The following is a 27,964-nucleotide window of genomic DNA, read 5'->3' as shown; positions in this document are numbered from 1 at the left end:
TTTGGTGAGCACAAGTTTTTAAAAAAATTAGTCTTCACTCGAACATCAAGCTCAACACAACACAAGAAATACTAGCAGAATAACTGACAATCGTTAACAATGACGGATCCCACAAAAACATCTACAAATCCCCCGGTTGATGAATCATTGAAAGAATTGAGGCAAGTTAGCAGAAAATGTTAAAACCATATATGTGACATTGGGGGAATACACCGATATATGCATGCAGATATAATAACTAAATACTATCCAATAATCTACGGCGCTTTGTTGCTGTATGTAAAAATTATTTAAATTTATTGTGCATGCTATTCTACATTCATTCTACACCTCGAAATCTTTTTATTGATACTATAGAGACGGCGCTATGTTCGGGTTTTGAGCTGAAAATGATTTAAAATTAATTATTTTATTTATTATTATATAATCGCGAAACCGAATACAGTACCGGTCTTTAAATATTAACCAAATAGGGTGAAATCGGCTCTAAGTGTGCAAAAACAACTATGCAGATAGTGTAACATTTCTTAAAGCGTATTTCTAATGGGAAACCGAATTGTACCACTGCTATCGTCGCTTTTACAAATTAAAATCAATTGTCGATGGTGGGAAAAAACTAATAAATGCCACTGCACATAAAATGTGAGAACGTAAATAAAATTATAGTTTTGTATCGAGTTTCGTGTGATTTTTTAATAAATTATAATTTTTTTAAATATAAATTGTGCGAATTTAATTTTAAAAAATATTCAATTTTAAAAAATATTCATAGTATTACTAAACATAATTGCATATGAGGAAATATCATTGAAAATTTTTAATAATTCTAAAATATTGTCTACGTTGGAACTTATTTTGTCATTTACTCAGATCCGTAGTTTCATGTTTCCATAGTCAATGGTCCAAGATTCTTAACTGAAAAGTGTTTTTCGGAAACACTCTTTGTGACACATATAAAATAGATAAAGACAAAGAAATATAACAAAGACAATTATCGATGTTAATGTTTTATCTATAAATAGAATTCCATACGTGCCATAGCGAGCTCTGAGCTTGTCTAGCCATAAAATTTAGGTATTAACATTGGCCGAGCTAAGGGGTCCTTGGGGGGGTGTCTAAGCCCCTACTAGAGTAATTTTAGCCCCCAAGAATATTTTTCGGTAACAATTTTATTGGTCACCATAGCTCCGAATTCGACCACCATATAATTTTATACATACAGTGCTCTTCAAAACATTTGCAACTAGCCCTACCGTTAACTATGAATATCTCCCATAATATTAATTTTATAGTTTAGCTTCCACTTGAAAAATTATCTTTATGGGGTGGTATTTCCAAATTCTTATTGGGTGAATGAGTGGACTGTTATAAAATATTGATATTTTCCTAAAAGTAAAGGATCGTATGATTCCACCTGTTCAAAACAACTACACACAAAAAAATCTTTTTTGATTTCAAACACGAAAATTGCGGATTCAATCATTTTTTAATTGAAATGTCTTCAATCACGAAAATGATAGTATCAATCACCCATTTTGATTGAAAACCAACAAGATTTTTAATTAAAAATTTAATTGACTTTTGTCACGGAATCAATTAATTGTGTGATTGAATCAATTAAAAGCGTGATTGATTTTTAACATAAAATTCAATCACAGTTTTAATTGAATCAATTAAAATTTTAATTAATTTCGCGACAAAAATCAATCAACTATTTGATTCATTCAATTAAATAATTAATTGAAATTGGCTATAATTTCGATCAAAAAATTTATATATTGCGACCCCAAAATCGTATTTAGTTTTTTTCTTTTGAAATAAAAGAAAATATGTGTTTCTTATAAAACATATTTAATATTTTATTATTTTTTGAATTATGCAATAGACAAATAAATTTGGTTCTTGTCATTTGTGTTTTGTTCTAACATAACTTACAAATACAACTACTATCAATAACAACTATAGGGTGAAAAAAATAAATTATATAAATCATTATCTTCCTTATAATAATAACCATGTTAGCATGTTCCTTCTAATATGTAGATGCGCCTAGATTTCCAATAAATCAGCAGCCTGTAAGCTAAATTAGTTTTTCTGAAAGTAAACAGAATAATTTGAATTTAATTTTGTTCAATAAAAAGTTAATTTTGTTAAACATTACCTGCATAGAATATCAAGTTCAATTCTTAGTTCCAGGTTGCAGATTTATAATCTTCTTTTGCAGGTAGTCTTTTAGCATAAAAAGGTGTATTAAGGAGCTCGGTAATTTAATTTTAGTACACAGAGAATACAGATTGGTTGTGACAATCGAATTTATTGCCAACCTCATTTTGGCAGTTGTAGCAACTACCAGTTGGCAGTTGTGCCACCCGACTGATTCGGTCGACACAACCAATATCTCATATGGTGTTGGTTGGGTCTGCCGACGATATCGGTTGTTGCTACCTTCATCATTCGATGGTGCTGCCCGACCTTAATAGTGCTCGTTACCAAATTAAAAACCAATTTTGACCCAGTTAAATATTATATTTTATTTTATTAAAATATTACACTTAGTTTAAATATATTTACTTTAGAATATAAATAAATATACACACCTATTATACTATTAGATAATATTTTACATCTGTTAAAGTCTAAATTAAAATTGTTATTGAGAAAGTGTACCACATATACCACCCAGTAGGGATAGGAGTCATCAGCATCTCCGCAGATAAGTTTTCTAAAATAAAAAAATAAAACATAGTATATATACATTGAGGAAAAACTTTAATCTGGAATAAAATGGTGAAATATTAGACCATTATTATGCCACCCTAGCAAAAAATGGAGCACTATTTCAGCAGGATTGTAAGGGAGAGAGACAGAACCAACTGCATAAAAAACAACTGAATCAGCGCTGATTTTTGTGGGCGATGTCCCGATTTAGAGCAGCTTCTACATAGCTCTGATATAATTGCTCATTTTAATAGAAATATTGGTCAGAAGTGATATAAAATATTGAGTATAGCATTGAAGGCGTGAAGCAAAATAGCACTACCTTTCATGCATCTATACTGCATGAATTGGTTGTAATAACGTAAACGAATGATCATAACCTACTTTGATTACTCGTTTACGTTATTGCCACCGATTCATGCAGTGTGTTATTGTATGCAAAAAAGCGCAACTAAAGTCTTACTGCGGAAATATTTTTTGCTGGGACATAAGTAAATTAATCGTAATCTGAAATCTTTGTGATATACATAAATGGGAACCAAAGTTTCCATTCATGATTAGCACACACAAAGAAAAAATAAGTAAAGATTTCTTAATTCAAGCCGTAGCGGTGTCAGAAGTATAGCTAGTATGGTATTTCTAACACCAAGCTAGGATTTCTCAATTTAAGTGTAGAATTTTTGAGTACGGATGGCTTGTATTTAGTATTTTTTAAGAAACAGAATACTGATTTCAAGCTACGTACTGCACTTAATTCAATGTTTGAGCTATCTTGAATTAAGAAATATAATACTCGTATTAATATCGATATTTGCTTAATTCAATCATTTATCGTACTTCATTTAGTAATACTCAGCACTTGATTCAAGCTTGAAGAATTTATATTTTAAGTTTTATAAACTTAATTCAATCATAAAAATGACTTATATTAAGAGTGTATATGTCTGATATAAGCCCAAAATCGTCATACTTTAAGTCTGATTTACGCTTGTATTCTATCCCTACCCAAACCCCATAAATAAAACGCATTCAAAGAATGTTTAATTTGTATCATATTTTTATTTATAACAAAACTTTTGAATTATATACATAATTAATATTAGTTATTATTTATAGTTATTAAATAAAAATATAAAAAAATGTATATTAAATAAAAACTAAGTTTACCAAAAAACTATTTTATTTTAATATGTAACATATATACCTTTACGGATTCCTCAAAGTCCACACAATTTAATTGAAAAGCAAATGGGAACTCATTAATTGTAATTTTATCATTCGAAACATTGCGTTAGTTCGTCGTCGGGCATTGATATTTCCGTTTATATTGAACAATTACCTTTCCAAAAGCATTTTTACCCAATATGTCCTCCAAGCTCTGAAATATGAAACTATGTTAATATTAAAAATAAGATATTTTTTATTTTAACCTTCTTTAAAAATTTCTTGCTTCTTCAGGACATCATTCGTATTGTCCGGGACTGCCATTTCGAATCTCATCATTGTGTACCTAATAATTACAGCTACAAAAATATAAAAAAATCTATTTATGCGGCTTTTTTATTGTTATTAAGTTATAAATCAAATAGGAGTGATAAGTGCACCCAACAGGAAAGAAAATAATATTTTTTTCGATCAAGCCGAAATTACTATATATAAATATAGCTATACTTCTGACACCGCTACGGCTTGAATTAAGATAATATGTGTGTAATATTTCTTAGTATACCTACACACAAAGAAAAAAATAAGTAAAGATTTCTTAATTCAAGTCGTAGCGGTGTCAGAAGTACAATAAGCATACACATCTTAAAATATGCATATGCACATACATACATCCAAACTTAAAACAAAAAGAAGCTTGCGTGTGAGAAATTGTGTATACACAATTTTTATGTATGTGCATAAACATTTAAGTTGGTATGCATTTATGTAAAATATGTGTTGGTAGAAATGTCTTTAGAAACAAAAATAAGTGACATTTACTAATATGTAGACTATTGTTGGGAAGCTTACACAAATAAGAAAACACATCTCCTTCACACAAACTTTTTTCGTTACTAAAACCATTTGTACGAAAACATATTTCACGTAAATACATACTAAACCTTTATCATAACACATATATGTATATTTACACATATATTTCACTTAATATCACTTGCACTTAAATTCACATTTCACTTTATACTTACCTTTTAATTTAAAACAAAAATGGAATTCCTTGCTGTACTTTATTTGAAATAATACCGATCGCACTCACCTTCGCGCTGCCACTACCAAATTAAAACAAAAAGCAAAGCAAACTTCTAAATGGCTGAGCAAAACAAAACAGAACATATACGTGTTAGGGGATGAAAACAGTGTTGCCGTTTGACAATTTTCTCATTGAATGATGGGTATGCATTAAATTATGAGATTGTGTATATTAGTTGATTTTGCACTTTCACGTCTAAAACACGTAGGGAGCTTTCTAAAGTAACAGGCGTTTTACTACTTAAAGTATTTTATGTGTCGAATTATAATTCTGTAATATAAACTTATTTTTTCTTTTAAGTCATCACTGTGATTTTTTGTTGTATAAGTCGTCACTGGGATTTTGTTTTTTTTTTTTTTTGCAGAAAACATAAAAACAACTAATATCAGCCATTATTTTTCCATTTAAGATTTTTTTTTTAAATTTCCAGCCAAATAGTTGTATGGAATATATTTAAACACTTATTTCACTTATGTTTATGTTACGTAAATATACATTTGAAATTTACGCGTAATTAATTGATTGGGATCTTTTTACTTTTACATAATTTCAACAAGCGGCAACCCTGAAATAGTATTCTGTGAGCGTACACATGAGAGTAAACTTTATATTTTTTCTCACTTTAAATTCTCTATTTTTCGGAACTAAATACAAGATTATTTGCACTTAAGTGAGCACTAATTTCTCATTTTTAGCTTCCCTGAGCTTGATTTCGTTAAATGATCTCTTCTCAACTTGATTAAAGTAAAATATAGTACCTACATACTTAAAATTTTAAGTACAAATCTGGGCTAAAATCAAGAATTTAAAACTCAATTTAGTTTAGTATTATTTTTTTGTGTGCAGGATCTACCCAAAGGAATAAATGGTAGGAAGAGATGGATCGCTAGAGAATCTATCTCAACATGTCAGAAACGATACTTCGTGTATCCTGATTTTTTTGAGAATAAAAGTATTTATACTCTGACCAAAACCGGTGCATTGCATTAAAATGGGCAAATACATAAAAACAAATTAAACTTACCCAATTTGCTTCCACTGTTAACTCCTTGCAAGTTCTTCTATACATTCATTAGGGCGTATTTTACATTAGGTCCTCATAAAATTAGATACTGAAGTTCACTTTCGAGTTCTTCGCCGGTTCCATGAAGTTTTGTGTATTACACTAAATTAATCCAGTAAATTCCGTGGATTATCAGTAATATTTTTTAATGAGATCCATAATAAATGCCGAAAAGGCCAGGCAGAAAATTCGTCGTTATATTTTTCTATTTATAAACATATATCTTTTTTCGACTTAAGAAATTTTAATATTGACATTTGAAAATATTCAATTTATATTCGGCTGTGGCAACCGTATGTAAATTATAATTACTAAATTACAGCCATGAAATTCTATTAAGGAAGGTTGTACCAACCAATTTCATGCAAACAATTTCAAAATAGATACATTTGGTTGCTACAACTATTTATCGTAAAACACGAAGGAAAATCTGTTATAACAGTTGTCTAATGGTTGAGTAGATGAAAATATAGTTGAAAATAGAGAGAGTAGGTAGACACAAACGACTTATTGTTCCAACTATGGAATTTAAATTATTACAACCGATTTCCACCCATTCTATTCTCTGTGTGTAACAATTCCTTTCCAAAATTTCCACACATTAAAATCGTCTATTAAAATTTTAACCAATCAAAGACAAAAATAATGGGAAAGCAATGTAATATTTGGTATTATATTGATGATACTTTGCAAATTCTGGAAATAGAAAAAAATATAAATGGAAAATACATATTTTTATTATTATCGGATATTTTTCATATTTTTAAATCCAAAAGAAAGAACTTTTTTACCATTACATAATTCAGCTCATTAGTTTATATACCAGATATACTGCTCTCTACTTGGGTTCAAACTGAAAAAGGCAGGTAAAACAACAATGCAATTTAATGCCAACGCTACTTCGCAACTTCAAGGTGAATCTTCCAACAAACCCATACCGCTCTTGGTTTTAAGAAAACTAGGAGTGAAAAAAGTTTATAATTTTAAAAGATCAATACGGTACCCACTTTTTTTTATTGCAAACATATTATTATATATTTGATAAAATGATGGAGTTGATGGGATTGATTGGTCAATTTCACGAAATAAAATTGGTCACTAAAAGAAATGAATAAAAAATATATTATTTTAGTCCGTTTAATGTAAACAGGCTTCAATGGAAAACGGTATTCACATTTCACAATTTCTTACCTTCAATAAACGTAGATTGTTTTCCATTTTTACAATACCACAAAACACAAACACAGGTAATTTCAAATGCGTTCTGTCATATATTTTTTTAAACCTTTACCACGTGTCCGTTTGTTGTTGCACACTTTATTTATTTCAACCCTTTGCTATGATTTGTTGTTGCGTTCAAAATATTTATGCACACATTTTGAATGCAGCAGACAGAATGTCGCCAATCATGTTTTTCAATTTACGCGAAAAACAAAAACCCAACCGTTCGTTACGAGTTACTTCCACAGACTGATCTCTCCATCATACATTGTTGAATAAATACCCATTCTCTTGTTCTCTTTTCGCTCTTTCCATTGCTCAAAATTATTCAGTTTCAATCACAAAGGTGATTGGATCAATCACATGTGTAATTGGAAACGGAAAAAATTTCAATCACGTTTGTAACTGAAAATTATTTCCGAATTGATTAACAAATTGATTGAATCAATTAATATTTTAATTGGAAACGTAACAAATAGCAATCATTTTTTAAATGGTTTTTATTCGGATTTGATTAAATAATCAATTGAATCAATTAACATATTAATTGAATCCGTTTCCAAATTCAATTAAGTGTTTAATTGAAAAAATGTTGGTGATAATTTTTTGTGTGTAGCTAGCATCAGGGTTGGCCTGTCGCAAACTGTGACTTTTGCGAAATACGTTTACGACGGTATAATATGTATCTCGCAAAAGTCGTAAACCTAGTGTAGAAAAACTAATTCTGAATTAAAGAAATCGTGAATATTTTTTAATTTAATTTAGTTAGGCTCCCCTAATAAAGGTATGCAAAAATGATTTCTATTGTATTTATTCAAAACTCTACTAGATTTGTATCTCTTATTCGCAATTTCAAACTATTCCATCCAAGTTTTAGCTGCAACAGCGAATGACTACACAGAAAAAAAGTGTCTCGTAAATTTAAGAAGATTTTTACAATAATTTATTACAAGAATTTTCCAGAATTTTAGTTCATTTTTCGTATCTTCAAAGAAAATTAACTACTCGAAAGGAAATTTTACAAATTCTAAGTAGCAATCGTTTAGTTCATGGCCTACAAAATACGATGGAAATTTCCTTAAAAAATTTCTTAACTGGTAGTTAAAAATTCGTTTGTCATGCTATAAAACTACATGTGAAATGTAAAGTATTTTCTGAATAATAAGTGCAATTTACTATAAGATTTTTTTGTATGAGAAAATATTTTTTTACGAAAAATGAACTTAAAAGTGGATAGCAATTTCTTACTGACAATTCCTATAGTTCATAATTGTTGGTAAAAAATTACCCAATGAAATATTTTTAGTTCACATGTAATTAAATTTATAGACATTTTCGTCAAAAATGGTAGATAACATTTCATGAAAATTTTGCAAATTTTAAGTTAAACGTTTCATCGTTCATAAACTGGTGTGCCTTTACGAATATTATTCTTAGAGTAAACTGTCAGCAGATGCGATGAACTAATGCATAGTACAGAGATCTTTATCGGTATAGTGGAATGTGATTAATGTAAAGATGATGTTACTTGAGTTTTGTTGTGTATACATGAGCGTGGGTTTGTTTTTATTTTTGTTCATTTAGTGGTTTGTGTGTGCGTGTGTTTGTTATTCGTTGATGGTTTTTGGCTGGATGAGGTGTTGTTTTCAATAAAGGCACATGTGTTTTTGTTGTTGTAGGGATGTTTTGGCTTTGCTTGGTTTTGTTTGGCATGCTTCAGTTGTACAGTTGGCGTTGGCGTGGGTTGTTGCATCTTTTAAGCAGGTATGCAACAAGGGAATATAAAGGCATGGAATATTTTGGATTTTTGAGACATATATTGGTGTTTGTTTATTAAACCTTTTAAATGAAAGTTATTAATATTTTATCGGTACTTTATAAAAAAGTTATTAAGAATATTTAGTAAAATATGTTGAAATTGAAGGTGTATTGAAATTTTCATTATTCAATGTAAAAAATTAATATTAAATTCCAGATGAATTTGGAAAATGTTTGTTATATCTCAGCGTACAGTTTAGTCATACATTGGTAAGTATTTTTTTAATATGGATTTCTTTTAAAAATAATATTTTTTTATGTATATTATTATTTGTTAATTAATTTTTTTGGAAACCAGTTTAATGCCTTTCTTTGTTGTAAAAGCAATATTTAATTTCAGAGCAACTCCACATGGATACAAATAAATTTAAAAAATAGAGAATTGGTAAGTTTTGCTAAAAATTGGCTTTCTTTCAACTAGACTATTTACGTTTTTATGACCTTTTTATCATCAAAATCACCTTATGTTAGTATTTCTTTAATCAAATTTTTTGGAAACCAATGTTATATTTTTAATGTAAAAAACAAATATTTAATTTCAGAATAACCCCTTAAAAATTTGGAAAAATTTTTAGTACTCCTTTGCTTGTAATTTAATAGTGAATTGGTAAGGATTCCTTAACTTTCTTTTAACCCTGTACAGTCATCCTTATTTTTTGTACATTAACGTCATCCTTCGTCATTTTGACTACGGCTCATTTCAAGACGCTATAATTTTCATCGTGAGCGAAAAAGTGAACCAAACTTGAATTTATTTTCTTATTCAATTTGGTTTTAAGTAGTATAAAACAAAAATTCATAAAAAGGTCGAATTAGTATAACTTAAATTTACCATTTCCCAATAGACTAAAATGCATTTTAAATCGAAAATGAAATTACGTGTCGTCATTTTGACGAATGATGACTGTCTAGGGTTAACCATAATATTTTTATGCATATTATTCTTTTTTTTCATTAGATTTTTTGGAAACCTATTTAATAATTTTAATTAATGTAAAAAATATATATTTAATTTCAGAGTAACCCAAATAAATTTGGACAACTTTTAATATTTCCCCTCAGCGTACAATTTAATAGAGAATTGGTAAGTTTTATATTAAAACTTTGTCTTTCTTTCAACTAGAATATTTATTTTATTATATCCTTCACATCGATAACAACACAGTTTTATGAGTTTATATAGAATACTTCATTATTTCTCTAATTGTTTCAGGTACAAATTTTATGAGATACGTTTTCCAAAGAAAAGTTGAATTCCTTACACCATTTGATAAAATGCCCCAAATATGGTAAGTTACAAGCTAATATAAAGAATTAAAAACTTATATTTCATTACATGGTGTTAATTTTTAACAATTTTCATTATTGCTTCCATTTTTTTCCAGCAAGATATGTGAAAAAATTACCTACGATGAATAAAAAAAGGATAAGTCAAAATGTCCAAACAGCGAGTTCAAATAAACTACTCTCTGTTCCACGTGGTCATAATTTTTATTCACAAAAAGCATTGTATTAAGAACTTTCATCATAAGTTTTTATAATAAAGTACTTTTGCTTAAAGAAAGATTAATTTTAATGTATGAACATTTTCATAATAGTAAAACGATTTGTTGTTCCTTTAATTATTTAATTTCCCTGTACTGTGGAAGGATTGATTTAAAAATAGTTTAGTTGTCGACATTTTAAAGAGACTGTAAACCAATTTTTATTATCGGGTTTCCCACAAAATAAGCAAGTAAACCAAAAGAATATTGACTTTTTTAACTTGGTAGGAGTATATAAATCTTATGATGTTGTAAAAATGAACTAAAATACAATGTTATAGATGAACTAAAATTTAAGATAATTATAAACTAGACAAGTTGAAAAAAATCTTAAGGGCTAAATCATGGTCAATATTACTACAGTTTAGTTCATTTTGCAATGGAAATGGGTTCACTGTTTTTTCAGTGTAGATACAATTTTGAAAAATTTTAATTAGAATTGCAATTGGCTATAATAAGCCAAAAAGTAAATTTGTAAAATTCACTTATGCAAAACTTCCTTCCTTGCCGTTTGTGAAAGGTTAACTATGAGCGAGTTCCGACCGTCACGTTTACTGCACCATCGAGTAGTTCATAATAATTTTGGCTTGGAGTTTCCAATTGAAAGAATTCTATTCTCAAGTTTTTTAAGGTCGTTAATAATTTTATGAACATTCCTGAGAATTGAAACTTCTTCGCACATATCAACATCTTGGATGTGATTCGCTGCCTAACCGAAGGACTGAAGTATTTTGAGTTTGCAACGTTTGCTACTTTTTCCGCATTTACGATGTGTATATGATGTTTACGACGTTTACAACTTTGCGACCGTCGCAAACCTTAAAAGGTTTAATACAGACCATCTCTGCCTAGCACCCTGTAATATTTTTTAAAGTGGGGATATCACAAAAATGAATTTCGGAAGAGTACATTGTTCACACATCAATTGCGTCTCGAGTTATAAACAGAGGATGCACCAAAACTGTGCACTGAGGAAGAAGAAAACCTAAGACTACGCCAGAAAAATATCATATAATCTAATGAACTATGCAACAATACACTCATATATCATCTAAAGGAGTCAAAAACTAAATTCAACTGGATATACATATTATAGCGATCAGATATAGAGCATTAGAAGTCGGTGTGCGATTATACAAAAATGTCAAAAACCACTCATTTCGAAGAAAAATGGGTTAACGCGCCTTCAATTTTCACAAATACACCTAAAATGACCTGAGGAACAGTGATTATATGTTCCTACGACTCAAAGTTTAACTTGCATGGATCGGATGGTAGAAATTTAGTACGAAGGCTGAAAGGAAAGTCTTACGGTTTATTTTCAACAGATAATAAACAGCACTGTACGAGTATATGCCAAAACTTTTATCCTTACGAAATCTTAAATTTTTATAGTATGGAAGAAAAAGTTTGAAATCTAAAATACGTGGGTTTGTGAAATCAGATCCAGATTAAATATTGTACGATGAAAACCTTCAAAATTTTTATTTATGTAGCTTAATGGGAATTAGGGGAAGATGCTAAAAAAAATAAAATTGATATGTTGTCTACATATCTAAACATCATATCGTATCATATCTAAACATTTCTCTTTCAGATAAAAATATTATTCAACATTTAGAAAAATCGGGTGATAATAGCAACCTATAGACCAAAAGTAATGGAAAATCTGTAAAACATATTAAAAACGGCAGAATTGATAGCTGTGTTTCATATTTTAGCCTTAAGGCCGGTATTATGTTAACATAGATGTATCGGGCGAAAATAGTAATTTTTTCATGAGAGAAATTTTCTAGCTCCGCTAATAGGTATAACTGCAAACAAGTGTTTCATTATGTGGCATATCGATATAAACATCATCAATGTTTCGAGTTAATGATAAGTGTTAACGATTTTTATACCCTCCACATCGAAGTATTTTTCTCCGTATACAGTGGGGAGCAAACAAGGCCGTATTCAGGGGGGGGGGGGGGGGGGTGAAGGGGATCTTTCTGCTTTTTATTTGTGTTTGTTGTTCTTTTTGTGAACATGACTCGCTTTGTTTGGCCATAGCAACAACAACGAAACAGCCAAACACACATGTGTAAATGAAATGGCGCAAAACCTGCGAAAAAACCTGCCTAATTCAGCGATGGAAGCACTGTAGAAAAAAAATGTTGCAAAATTTTTTCTATACAAATAAAATTTTGCAAAAATTTCCTATAGAAATAAAATTTGTACAAAATTTTCAATTGAAATAAATTTTTGACAAAATTTTCTATAAAAATAAAATTTTGCAAAAATTCTATATAGAAATAAAATTTTGACAACATTTTCTACCGAAATAAAAAAATCGATAATATAGAATCACATTCTTTTTTCGACTAAAACATTCTTGAAGTTCAATAAAATCCGGTTTTTGACTATGTCTTTTACAAAATCGAGATTTTCTTCCCACATGAACATGTTTGTTTTGCTATATTTGTAAAAGACTATTAGCAAATAAGGTTGATAAAGACTTTCTCAAAATATTAAAATATTTTGTCAAAGCTATTGTACCATAAATCTGATATCGACTCAAAAATGTCTACACAATAAATAAAATTTTCTACACATGAGATTATATGAATATTTTTATACCCTAAACCACATAGTGGTCAGGGTATAATAAGTTTGATCGGCCAAAAAATGTGCCTACCAGAAATATTGATTTTAGACCCCATAAAATATATACCGATCGACTCAAAATCACCTCCTGAGTCGATCTAGCGCTTGGTGTCCGTCCGTCCGTCTGTCCATGTATTTGTTGTTCACAAGATTCCGGTCGCAATTATTAACCGATTTTGATGAAATTTGGTACAGGGAGTTTCTTGGGCACAAGGACGAACGCTATTGAATTTGGAAGAAATCGGATCAAATTTAGATATAGCTCCCATATATATGTATCGCCCGATTTCGACAAATGGGGTCACGTTGCGCGTCTTTTCAAACGGATCGTCACCAAATTTGGCAAAAGGTAATCTTTTCCATCGCCCTTCAAGTCTGCAAAATTTCATCCAAATCGGTTCAGATTTAGATATAGCTCTCATATATATGTATCGCCCGATTTTCCCAAATTTGGACACATACCCTTTATTTATCAACCGATCTTACTCAAAGTTGGCTAAATATAATCTTCTATAGCACTAACTATATGTGCAAAAACTCATCGAAATCGGTTCAGATTTAGCTATAGCTCCCATATACATGTACCGCCCGATTTTTCTAAATTTGACCATAAAACCCTTATTTATCAACCGATCTTACCCAAATTTAGCTAAATGTAGTCTTCTATAGCACTAACTATATGTGCAAAAAATCATCGAAATCGGTTCAGATTTAGATATAGCTCCCATATATATCTATATCCCGATTTTCCCAAATTTGGCCATAGACCCCTTATTTATTAACCGATCTTACTTAAAGTTGGCTAGATCCAGTCCCCTACAGTACTAACTATATGTGCAAAATTTCATCGAAATCGGTTCAGATGTAGATATAGCTCCCATATATGTATCACCCGATTTTGAAAAAATCGCCCCTAATAACCTTATGTTTGACCATACAGGCCTCATTTCTTAACTGATCTTACTCAAATCTTGCACAAGGTAACCTTTTGTGGTATTAATCAAACCCGCAAAATATTATGCAAATTGGTTCAGATTTAGATATAGCTTCCATATATATGCATCGCTCGATTTTCCCAAATTTGGCCATAGTACTCTTATTTATTAACCAATATTACTCAAATTTCAAATTTTGATGTACTAGCCGATCGTACTTATACGTACTTGTAGCTCTTACATAAGAATATTGCTCGATTTTTACAAATTTGTATTTATTACCCACACTAATTTAACGATTTTCTCTTTTTTAATAATGGGCTCAATATTAGTGGCATACTAGCTCCATAGGCGCAATATCAACACAGCCAGTGTTGCTAGAAGTAGGGGAAATTCCTTATATGTAGAGTTTTTCTAATATTTAGCGTCTTGTAGGGACGTAGAGCCACAATGTAGGACATTTTCACTCAACACAATTTGTAATAATTTTTACATTTTGGTGGCTCTAGAGGAGGAAATTAGAAGCCGGCAAACTTTATTCCTGTAGAAAATTTTGTCAACATTTTATTTCTATAGAACATTTTGTCAAAATTGTATTTCTATAGGAAATTTTTTCAAAATATTATTTCTATAAAAAATTTTCTCAAAATTTTATTTCTGTGGAATTTTTTCTCAAAATTTTATTTCTATAGAAATTATTCTCAAAATTTTATTTCTATAGAAATTATTCTCAAAATTTTATTTCTATAGAAAAATTTCTCACAAAAATTTGTTTATAGAAACTTTTTCCAAAATTTTATTTTTATAGAGATTGAACAAAAAAGATTACTAATTTGGGTAGAATTCTACCAACTGTGGCAACCGTGGTCGAAATACAAATTTATATTCTATTATATACGTTGCATATTCATGTTTTAAGATAATAAAGTACTTAGAACCATTTTTGTTTTGTAAAATTTTTTAAATTTAACGAAAAATATAGTAGGGAAAATTGTTTGGGAATGTATAGGAAAGTAGGGAACTTTTTTTGTCCTTGTAGGGTAAACCGAACATTTTCCCTGGCAACATTGACTATGAGCTATAGTCAGATTGACACAAAGCACCCATAGACATGTACCCCTTAATTTTCTTAAATATGCAACTGCGGTTTATCTTCCAGACCTATATGTTACCCCACAAATGCTTATGATTCTGTAATGGTGGTTTAGGGTATGATATAGTCGGCCCCGCCCGACTTTCTACTTTACTTACTTGTTTTTTTTTTCAAGTTGAACATTTTCTATTAAATAAAGATTGCAAAAAGTAAAAACATGCACTCGGCTTTGCTCCCCACTGTATATGTATTTTCTAGGTCGTGGTGAAATTCAGAGTCGATCTAACGATGTGCGTCCATCCGTCTCACAGTGGTTTCAAATTGCTTTTTTTTGAATAATAAAAACTTTTGAACGGATAAAGATATCAACATAATTTTTGTGTGAAAGTTGAGGTTTTTTCCTCTAAAGGCCGTTACTCTGTGAAACTCCATACAAAACCACAAAATGCAAAAAACTAGCGAAATTTTTCCATTTGTGGTACTTTTTTTTTTTCGAGTTGAAAAACTGATGCATGGCGCCATTTTCAATATGAACTTAGAAATAGTTTATTTATTAAAACTATTTGTGTGGGTTTATAACGCAAATACGAATCATATTTTTGTTCCGAAAATATACAAAGGTTCAAAGGAGTAGCAGATCAAATGCCTAAGGAAGAATAAAATGTTAATTTTGTAATAGCAAGCAGCAACCACCAACTTAATTCCATATCGCTTCCTGTTAAATAGCGATCCCAGTTACCGAAATAAACACCGCTTTCTATGTGCAAAACGATATGGTTTCTATAATTTTTTTCGCAAGAATGAACATAGTACCAGCCTTAAAGTTGCAAATTGGGTCCCTAGTGGGTCCACGGGCTGACCTGTAGGCGTTGAAAGATGGTCACCTTGGGGTTATGAAATTTTGTTTTAGCTGTCAACACCGCAATTTTGAACCTATTTCGATTTCCACAAAATTTTGCACACTTTACTGTACTACTTATTATACTTATCGTGCAAAATTTCGAGCACATCTAGGCAAAACTCTGTATGTGCCTTTTTTCCAAAAAATGGTCAAAATTCGATATTTTTAAAATTCTAATTTGTAATCTAAAGCACATGGGTACACAATTTTTTTTTTCTTATAGAATTCGTAGAATTTTGTAGTGGAAAACGAATCCACTCTAGGTTCAAAATACTGACCCCACTTTGTGAACATTTTGCAAAAAAAAAATAAATTATGGGCCCATATCTTGTACACGCACGCGAACTTTTTTGTAGAACTTTACAAGTTCTACCCAGCAAAAAAAAAAAAAAAATAATCGAAATTGGTTCAAAATTGCGGGTGACCAACTTTCAACGCCTACAGGTCAGCCCGTGGACCCACTAGGGTCCCACAAATTTGCAATCTTAGAGGAAAACACCTCAAATTTAACACAACTGTTGATATCTTTATCCGTTCAAAAGTTGCAGAATTATTTCCAAAAAATAAAAACGATTTGGAACCACTGTGCGCCTGTTGAAATCACGCCAACTATCGAACGAAACAAGCTGTCGACTTGAAACTTAACACAAGTAGTTGTTTTTGATGTACTGATGTAGTCGGATGGTATTGCAAATGGACCAAATCGGACCACTTTTAGGTATAGCCCCTATATTGATTGAACCCCAGATTTGGGTTGCGTAGCCGCCAGGGGGAGCAACTTTCATCCAAGATGGTTCAAATCTAGTATGCGATGCTCTCTACTAACCATTCTAAAATTTGTCCATACATGGCCACAATTATATATAGTCCCCAAATAAACCGATCCCCAGATTTGAACTCGGGATCCTCCTGAAGAGCAAATATAAAACCGGTTGGTCCGTGATGAGTGTATATTAGATAGGGTCACGAAGCCACCGTGGTGCAATGGTTAGCATGCCCGCCTTGCATACACAAGGTCGTGGGTTCGATACCTGCTTCGACCGAACACCAAAAAGTTTTTATCCCACCTCAGTAATGCTGGTGACATTTCTGAGGGTTTCAAAACTTCTCTAAGTGATTTTACTGCAATGTGGAACGCCGTTCGGACTCGGCTATAAAAAGGAGGTCCCTTGTCATTGAGCTTAACATGGAATCGGGCTGCACTCAGTGATAAGAGAGAAGTTCACCAATGTGGTATCACAATGGACTCAATAGTCTAAGTGAGCCTGATACATCGGGCTGCCACCTAACCTAACCTAGGGTCACGGCCTAAAGGGAAAAAAAGTTGATGCGGTCACCCCCCAGTTTTGTAGCATATTCGAAGACAATTTCAGAACACCAAAATTTTTTTCCCTTGCACCCTACGACCCCCCGAAATACAATTTATTGTGCTGTGTCGTCATTTGAAGTTCGATCGAAAAGAAACGCATATCGTTGTTCGTGGTTGATCAGGGGCTATATTTCGTGCATTGGTCATTTTTTACTCCGACGTCAAATTTGATTTTTAATTTTTTTTATTTCGCTTCGTATACGCCTATGATGCCCATTTCAGATAACCATTATAAAGATCTTAACAGAATATGAAACTTTTGCTTTTGAAGTATTTACTCAAAAAAGTTACAGAGATTTTGAAAAGTCAATAGGTCACCCTACACACCACCAAATAGTTTTTGCTGTGTTGTCATGATGTCCGATCCAAACCACATGCACATGGTAACTCACATCTACGAAATTAATTTATAAGGCATTTAGAACACAAAACCTGTTTATCTGTAAATTTATAACGGTACCTTTGTATACATACTCGTTGTTTGCACTACGGCATTTTCTGCGTTATGCAAAGTGCATGTGTTTTTGCTAGAACAATTTAAGAGCCTTAAAATTCTAACAATCACTTTCGCTACATGATTTTTTAAGTCTGTCCATATTTTTGTGACCTATTGACTTTTTAAAATCTCTGTAACTTTTTTGTTTATGAATATAAGTAAATACTTCAAAAGCAAAAGTTTCATATTTTGTTAAGATCTTTATAATGGTTATCAGAAATGGGCATCATAGGGATATACGAAGCGAAATAAAAAAATTAAAAATCAAATTTGACGTCGGAGTCAAGAATGACCAATGCACGAAATATAGCCCCTGATCAACCACGAACAGAGATATGCGTTTCTTTTCGATCGGATTTCAAATGACGACACAGCGCAATAAATTGTATTTCGAGGGGTCGTAGGGTGCACGAAAAAACAGTTTTGGTGTTCTGAAATTGTCTTCGAATATGCTACAAAATTGGGGGGTGACCGCATCAACTTTTTTTCGTCACCCTATCTACTGTATATGACCTCATACCAATATTGGTCTACATCGGTCCATGATTGGCTCCATGAAATAACTCCCAACAATGAAAAATGAAATATATCCGCAATTTCCTCTACAGAAAACAAAAACATCTATTTTTTGGGGAGTTATTTCCGAATAAACCCAAAGCCCCAAAATATGGGAGATATGTTTCATTCTGCGTTTTAGGGACTTAATTTAGTTTTTGAGGTATAAATTCATAAAATATTTTGGAAATTTATTTCATAAAGAACTACGTCCCCAATTTTGAAAACTTATTTCATTTATAGTTCTAGGGACTTGTTTCATGGAGTCCTAAAGGGTGATACGGTCAAAATTTGGTCAAGGGAAAACGTGTGTAAATCGGTGAAATCGTTTATTTAAAAAATCAAATTAAATTTTTTTTTTTCAAGTTCAATTAGTATAAAATTCAGGAAAAATATTCAGTTAGGCTTTCGCTTTTCCAAATCCGAATTGCCGGGCCTCACGCTTGACACCTGCCATCAGATTTTGTACAGCCACGTTGTCCACCTTCTTCGCCGCAGAAAGCCAGTTTGCCTTGAACTGCTGCTCGTCCTTAGCAGTTTTGTTGGTCTTCTTTAGGTTCCGCTTGACAATAGCCCAGTATTTCTCAATTGGGCGGAGCTCTGGCGTGTTGGGAGGGTTCTTGTCCTTGGGAACCACCTGCACGTTGTTGGCGGCGTACCACTCCATGGCCTTTTTACCGTAATGGCAATATGCCAAATCCGGCCAAAGCAGTATGGAACAACCGTGTTTCTTCAGGAAAGCAGCAGACGTTTATTCAAACACTCTTTCACGTAAATTTCTTGGTTGACAGTCCCGGAAGCTATGAAAATGCTGCTTTCCAAGCCACACACACAAAAAAATTTTTCTCTGATTCAATCACCAAATTAATTGATCCAATTAATTTTTTAATTGAAATGTCTTCAATCATGAAAATGATAGTTTCAATCACAGTTTTAATTTGGCATAGAAAAAACTCTTGATTAAAAAATTAATTGATTTTTTCAGCAAAATTCAATTAATTTTTTAATTGATTCAATTAAAAATTTAATTGATGTTGATTGCAAAACGCAATTAATTTATTAATTAAAAAAGGTAACTATTTTTAATTACTTTGTTAGATTGGCTTAGAGTTTTTATTTGGATCAACGAACGATGTGCGTCATAATAGGGTTATATTCTATTATCACATCAAGTAAGGAAATATGGGACGATTTCAATCTTTTTATTACAATCGAAGTCGGCATTAGATTACTGGCGGACCTTGGAAATGTTAACTTAAGCAGAATGCTAATTTTTTAGAACAATCAGGTTGCTTTAATAGACGAAAATAATCGGGTGGGTTCAACGGTACAAACTAGAATTACCTATATGTAATAAGTATTTTAGTTTATGTGGTATCACAATGGACTAAAAGTGAGACTGAAACAAGTAAAGGGTGATTTGTTAAGAGCTTGATAACTTTTTTTAAAAAAAAAACGCATAAAATTTGCAAAATCTCATCGGTTCTTTATTTGAAACGTTAGATTGGTCCATGACATTTACTTTTTGAAGATAATTTCATTTAAATGTTGACCGCGGCTGCGTCTTAGGTGGTCCATTCGGAAAGTCCAATTTTGGGCAACTTTTTCGAGCATTTCGGCCGGAATAGCCCGAATTTCTTCGGAAATGTTGTCTTCCAAAGCTGGAATAGTTGCTGGCTTATTTCTGTAGACTTTAGACTTGACGTAGCCCCACAAAAAATAGTCTAAAGGCGTCAAATCGCATGATCTTGGTGGCCAACTTACCGGTCCATTTCTTGAGATGAATTGTTCTCCGAAGTTTTCCCTCAAAATGGCCATAGAATCGCGAGCTGTGTGGCATGTAGCGCCATCTTGTTGAAACCACATGTCAACCAAGTTCAGTTCTTCCATTTTTGGCAACAAAAAGTTTGTTAGCATCGAACGATAGCGATCGCCATTCACCGTAACGTTGCGTCCAACAGCATCTTTGAAAAAATACGGTCCAATGATTCCACCAGCGTACAAAACACCAAACAGTGCATTTTTCGGGATGCATGGGCAGTTCTTGAACGGCTTCTGGTTGCTCTTCACTCCAAATGCGGCAATTTTGCTTATTTACGTAGCCATTCAACCAGAAATGAGCCTCATCGCTGAACAAAATTTGTCGATAAAAAAGCGGATTTTCTGCCAACTTTTCTAGGGCCCATTCACTGAAAATTCGACGTTGTGGCTGATCGTTCGGCTTCAGTTCTTGCACGAGCTGTATTTTATACGGTTTTACACCAAGATCTTTGCGTAAAATCTTCCATGTGGTCGAATAACACAAACCCAATTGCTGCGAACGGCGACGAATCGACATTTCACGGTCTTCAGCAACACTCTCAGAAACAGACGCAATATTCTCTTCTGTACGCACTGTACGCATTCGTGTGGTTGGTTTAATGTCCAATAAAGTAAACTGAGTGCGAAACTTGGTCACAATCGCATTAATTGTTTGCTCACTTGGTCGATTATGTAGACCATAAATCGAACGTAAAGCGCGAAACACATTTCGAACCGAACACTGATTTTGGTAATAAAATTCAATGATTTGCAAGCGTTGCTCGTTAGTAAGTCTATTCATGATGAAATGTCAAAGCATACTGAGCATCTTTCTCTTTGACACCATGTCTGAAATCCCACGTGATCTGTCAAATACTAATGCATGAAAATCCTAACCTCAAAAGAATCACCCTTTATATATATATATATATATTGGAAAATGAGATGTCCTAATCATAATATGTTCTAATATATTAAAATATATGTCCCAAACATGTTTACTACTTTGTGATCATTATGTGCTTGCACTTAAGAATCTTTACATCGAAATAAATCTTTACGTCGAATAAAGGAACAAAAACATACATTTTCGTCCGAGTATATGGGGCTATGAAGACTGTTTTTATTACCGAGAAAATAATTCACTATTTTTGTTTATTCCATTATCGTTATACCATTATAGACTCCCGACAAAAATTGAAGAGATGCTGAAAGTTGGCTTCATGGTTGATTGTAAGTTCATTGTTGGACCTAATCCAGAAACGGCTGAAACCATCTTAGGTCACAAATGGATGTTTGCGATTCAATCTCCCGTGTTTGAGCGTATGTTCTGTGGCGATTTTTTGGAGGCAAAAAATACCACTGAAATACGTTTACCAGATGATGATCCAAAAGCTTTTCGAAATTTGCGACTATTGTTGTATAACATAAAGGATGCTCGTGTGGATGCTCTCAATTTAGAAGATACCGTAAGCCTATACAAGCTCTGTGATAAATACAACTATGAATCGATATGGAAATTATGTTCTGATCATTTGAAAAGTTTTATAGAGGAAATAAGTGATGGTCAACTGATAACATTGTTTGCGGTTGCAAATGAAATTCAAAATTCTCAGCTATTATATGCCGTAAAACAGGTATTTACTAAGTATTCTAGATTAAAACACAAGTTATTGTTAGAGAAATAAAAATAATACTTTCAGTTAAATTCAAAATCAAGTATTTCAGGATTATTGAAAGACACCATATGGTATTTAACCAAAAAATATCACCAAAATATTTCTCGTGAAAAAATTAATAAAAAACAAGTAAGGAAAGTCTAAAGTCGGGCGGGGCCGAATATATTATACCCTGCACCACTTTGTAGATCAAAATTTTCGATACCATATCACATCCGTCAAGTGTGTTGGGTGCTATATATAAAGGTTTGTCCCAAATACATACATTTAAATATCACTCGATTTGGACAGAATTTGATAGACTTACAAAATCTATAGACTCAAAATTTAAGTTGGCTAATGCACTAGGGTGGAACACAATTTTAGTAAAAAAACAAGTAAGTAAAGTCTAAAGTCGGGCGGGGCCGACTATATTATACTCACCCCAATGTAGGCCAAAATTTGTGTTACCATCTCAACTACTTCACATTTGCTGGAAACTATATAAAGGAGACAATTTTTTTACTTCTATAAAATCTCTAGAATTAAAATCGGCTAACGCTGTCCAGTTTATTGGAAGAAACTTCCATTGAAAATGGGTCTTAAATGTGTAACAGTCTACCATAACATATTTCTCCAACTCTGGTGTACGTATATATGGGAGCTATATATAATCTGAACCGATTTTGACTAAATTTGACATGTATAGTTAGAATAATAATTCTGCTATCTATGCGAAATTTCACGTAAATGGAAGTATAACTTTGGCCCCCTTGGTCATATGAGTGAAAATCGGACGGAAGATATATATGGGAGCCATATCTAAATCTGAACCGATTTCAACCAAATTTGGCACATTTACCGATACTACTAAACGTACTCCTTGTGCGAAATTTGAAGCAAATCACGTCAAAACCCTGGATTTTGAGGCCATATAAGTTCAAATCGGATGAAAGATATATATGGGAGCTATATCTAAATCTGACCCGATTTTATCAAAATTTAACACACTTAACGATACCATTAAATGGACCCCTTGTGCAAAATTTGAAGCAAATCGCGGCAAAACTCTGGCTTTTGTGGCCATATAAGTTCAAATGGGACGAAAGGTATATATGGGAGCTATATCTAAATTTGAACCGATGTCAATCAAATTTACCAAGCATTGGTAGAATGTCAATTCTACCCTCTGTGCAAAATTTCACGAAGATCGGTAGTAAACTTTGGCCTCTGTGGTCATATGAGTCTAAATCGGATGAAAGTTATATATGGGAGCTATATCTAAATCTGAACCGATTTGGCTGATATTTTGCAAGATTTTCGAGATTAATAAAATATTTGGATGTACGGTATTTCAAGAAAATCGGTTGATAAACTCGCTAACTATGACCAAATCGGGGATAAATATATATGGCAGCTATATCTAAATCTGAACCGATTTTTTCCAAAACCAATAGCGATTGTCTCTGTCTCAAGAAACGGCCCTATGCCAAATTTGAGGACGATCGGACTTAAATTGCGAGCTGTACTTTGTGCACAAAATTACATATACAGACAGACGGACATCGCTAAATCGACTCAGAATTTAATTCTAAGCCGATCGGAATACTACAAGATGGGTCTATGGCCACTATTTCTTGGCGTTACATACAAATGCACAAACTTATTATACCCTGTTCCACAGTGTGGCGCAGGGTATAAATACCCATTATTTTCATGAAGCTCCGGTGTTGCTACGCACAGTGGATCTATATCGTTGTTTTGGAAATAATTCTATATCTTTTGAACGCATAAAATTATCTGCATAATTTGTTCTTTTGTCAAAGCTGAGGTGTGTTCATCTAAGTTTGAAGGTTTGTGGGCCCCTACTATCTGTTGAAAAGTTGAATTATTTCCAAAACAACGATTTGGAACCACGGTGCAACGTCTGTTGAAATGGTAGACATCGGTGTACATTTCACGGGGATTCAGATATTTCCATCATATGTAGGTTAGGTTAAAGTGGCAGCCCGATTAAGTTTCAGGCTCACTTAGACTATTCAGTCCATTGTGATACCACATTTAACTAAAAGTACCTATTACATATGGCCACTTCTACTTTTAACCACTGAACCTTCTCTATTATTTTCTTTTGTGGAACCAACCAGATTGTTCCAAAAACATTAACAGACTGCTTAAGTTAACGTTTTCCAGGTCCGTCAGTAATCTAAAGCTATATGCCCCTAAAATTCGCTTACGTCTTACACAAAATGCAGGACACTCACACATGAGGTGTTTAATTGATTCCTTTTCCTCCGCATAATGACAGCTCATGCAATATTCATTACACTTCGCACCAAAAATTTTTACAAATTCGCTTATCAGGCAGCGACCCGTTATCAGGAGTGATATCTGACGTCTCGAGAACACTAGCATATCTAGTGTGCGGTTCAAGTTTAAATGGGGCCATATTTGCTGGATGTCGTTACAACCCTTGCAATTCTCCCATCGAACATTTGTCATCATGACAGCCTTCTCACGCAGTATGAGCTTGCAGGTTGCCAGAGACATACCAACAGATTCTAGTTCCCCTGGAATATGTAAGGTAGTTCCTAGCCTTGCTAACTTATCTGCTTCGCAGTTCCCCGGTATGTTCCTATGGCCAGGCATCCATATTAGGTAAATATTGTACTGCTCAGCCATCTCGTTGAGAGATTTGCGGCAGTCGATGGCCGTTTTCGAGCTAAGGAATACAGAGTCCAAGGATTTTATTGCAGGTTGACTGTCTGAGTATATATTAATGCCCAAATTTTTTGAATGTTGTCATATGTATGTTGTAGGTAGGGTTGCCAGACGGGCTTGATTTGGCTTGATTGTGAAGTAAAAAAATTATTGTTCAAGTTTTTTTTTGTAAAAAGTTAATTTCTACTTAAATTTTTTCTAGCTATATGTGTAATAATATTTAAACTTCATGTACTTCTAAAAACACGTCGAAAGAGCATATCACTTCTATCAATACCAATACTACTAACAACTAAGGACAAATATAATGCATATTTTTCCTGTGTACCTATTATAAAAAATATAGTTCGCTTTTGGTATGTATAATTATAATAAAAGTGCCAACACTGATATTTACCCCTTTACTCAACACTGGTAAATTGACAACATCCATCAGCTGATGTGTGAACGAGTATATTATTTACAGAATGTTCTATTGTGGCACATTGGATTAGTGAAAATATAAGAAAAATGCTAGAAGGTAACGATGATGCTGGACCATCAAAAAACCCAGATATACTTTTTACTTGGATAAATGGAGTGTGGACCAGAATACTCCCAATTGGATACAAAAGAAGGATCAATACACTGCATTGTGTAAGTTAGGTCAGACAGAAATTTCAACAAAATATGAAGGGAGCTGTGCATTAAAAAGGCATATGAAAACTAAAAAACATGCCAAAATCGTTTTGTCGCAAAAGATGTCCCAGAGCATATCCAATTTCACTGTTTCAGCAGAAACTACAATTGAAACACAAATTGCACGGGCTGAACTATTATGTGTATTTCATAACGTATTACACGGCCTCAGCTATAACAGCTTAGATTGCCAAATGAAAATGAGTTCTACTGTATACTGCGACAGAAAAAAGCAAACAAACTGACATGTGGACGTACAAAATCAGCAACTATAACAAGAAATGTTTTGGGTCCATATTCGCAAGAAAAAGTTGCTAAAGCTTTAAAAGAATGTTGGTATTATTCCGTTAGTAGCGATGCGTCAAATATTGGTAATGTAAAAACCTATCCATATGCTGTACAATATTTTGATCCCGAAACTGGGATACGTTAACAAATTTTGGATTTTTACGAAGATCCTGATGAAGCATCTAAGGATATATTTGGCAATATTATTAGAATTACAAATGATAATGAATTAAAAATGGAACAAATTACATCGTATAGTGCTGATAATGCAAATGTTAATTACGGTTTATATAACTCTGTATTTCAAAAACTTAAAGAAGAAAATAGCAAAATTATAAAAGCAAACTGCAATTGCCATGTAATTAATAATTGTATAAAAAATGCTCTTAACGCATTAACTGTTGACGTTGAAAACATTGTAATCAAAATATATAATATTTTGATATATGGACAACAAAAAAATTAAAACAATGTTTTGAATCTGCAAACATCGAGTATAAAAGTCTCCTTCGGCACGTGCCTACAAGATGGCTTTCACTTCTGCCAGCAATTGACCGTTATATTATTGGCCGGCAGTAAAAAGATATTTTCTACAAAAAGGTAAGCACAATTGTCGAAAAGTTCTTTGGGAATTCTTTGCACATATATACCAAATGATAGAATATGGTCATATTTTTTTTAAAAGTGTGCAGAAAGCAATCTTCAAAGCTTGATCTCATTTGTGTTTTCTATACCAATAAGTAATGCCTTTTGTGAAAAATCATTCTAAATAACTTATATAGCAAGGATAGGAATAAAATGTCCTTCGATTTGAATAAAGACTGCAAAAGCTTTCAAAATTTTTTTAACAACACCCGATGTCAAAGCATTAATTAACTCTGTATCTAAGAATACGAAATATACAGTTTGTCAAGAAAGTGTTTTGACAATGGGATAAAAATTATGTTTTGTTCCAAAATTAAATATAATGAAATTTTAAAAAAATATTTTATTATGTATTTTGCAAAGTATGCATACGTACACAGAATTAAAAATTTAATAAAATATTTAATATTTCAATTATTTCTAGAATTTGAAATATTTGGCAATGTCAAAAGACTTTCTTGACATACTGTATGTGGCATAGTACTATATATTTACTACAATTTTTTTTAAATGCCGCTAAGTATTCTTTAAATATAAAAAGACAGACTTCATACTTTTATATTGTTTTTTTTTTTTTTTTGATTCTTTTACATTATTTATGTTTCCTTTAAAATAATTAAAGACAGAATTTGTACTGTTATTTTCATTTTTGTTTGTTTCTGTTATGTTTACTGTTTATGATATTTTTGTTTTTAATCTAATAATTTTTATAAAAAAAATAATAAAAGAATTAAATACCAATAGTATGAGTGTTTTTCTTTGTCAAGTTTTCTTTCCAAAATAATTTTTTTGTTTTGCCAATGTCAAGCTATTTGGCAAGTTGGATCTGGCAAGCCTAGTTGTAGGCCATAAGAAAAGCAGTCTTAGAGTACAACAGTCTTAGAGTACAACATTATTTCTAACAATAACTTTTGTTTTAAATTTCAGCAACTTCTTTCAAAAATGTATCCTGTTATCCCAGATCTCAAAGAACTTAATAGTAAGCATTTTATGGATTATCTTGACCTTCACATTGAGGCAAACTTAGAAGAAACAGACAATTTAGTTTTGTTTAATACCATTGATGGATATTTGACTCATCATGATTTGGTTCCTCCGGAAATATTGGAAATCACCGGATCTGTAGAATATTGTAAAAAGTTTTACGGACAGGAGAGAGTAACACTAATAACCGCAGAGAGAAAACCTGAACTATTGGAGCGCCTTTTGTCCAAAATTGACTTTGCAAAAATTACTATAGAGAATTTCCTTGCTGGACCAGGTGTATCAAAACTGCTTACATGGCAACAAAAGTATTTTATCTTATCACAACTATGTTCAGGAGAACCCAAACCAACAACAATAAAACTTTTTGAAAATGTCGTTGAAGACCAAATCCAAGACGACGCGTAGTACGAGTCTTACTTGAATTTTGGTATAGGAAAGTCTTTTTTTATATAAGTAAAGATTCATTTATTAAGTTTATTTATAAGTGAAGTGTAACTTTTGCAACTAACAATGAGATCTTCAAAATAAATCAAGATCTTCGTAAATATATTGCAGAGTATTATTTTCATAA

The 27,964-nt window shown here is 32.1% G+C and overlaps 1 protein-coding gene across 1 annotated transcript; it reads left to right on the top strand.

The window, feature by feature from the left end:
- On the top strand, positions 1–27,964 carry LOC142225353 (BTB/POZ domain-containing protein 6-like). The gene is made up of 3 exons (XM_075295122.1): positions 1–161; positions 21,600–22,053; positions 27,334–27,964. Exons 1-3 carry the CDS (start codon positions 100–102, stop codon positions 27,796–27,798), a joined length of 981 nt encoding a protein of 326 aa, XP_075151237.1. The 5' UTR covers positions 1–99; the 3' UTR covers positions 27,799–27,964.

The sequence above is a fragment of the Haematobia irritans genome, chromosome 2 (genome assembly GCF_050003625.1).
Source record: "Haematobia irritans isolate KBUSLIRL chromosome 2, ASM5000362v1, whole genome shotgun sequence".
Taxonomy (NCBI): Eukaryota; Metazoa; Arthropoda; class Insecta; order Diptera; family Muscidae; genus Haematobia; species Haematobia irritans.
This window is presented reverse-complemented; position numbering and strand designations above follow the sequence as displayed.

Excerpts from the sequence above, each read along its gene's own strand:
- LOC142225353 (XM_075295122.1), top strand. The coding sequence starts at position 100 with ATGACGGATCCCACAAAAACATCTACAAATCCCCCGGTTGATGAATCA. Across the intron at positions 162-21,599 it reads GAATCATTGAAAGAATTGAG|ACTCCCGACAAAAATTGAAG; the intron begins GCAAGTTAGCAG and ends ATACCATTATAG. Across the intron at positions 22,054-27,333 it reads TATTATATGCCGTAAAACAG|CAACTTCTTTCAAAAATGTA; the intron begins GTATTTACTAAG and ends TTTAAATTTCAG.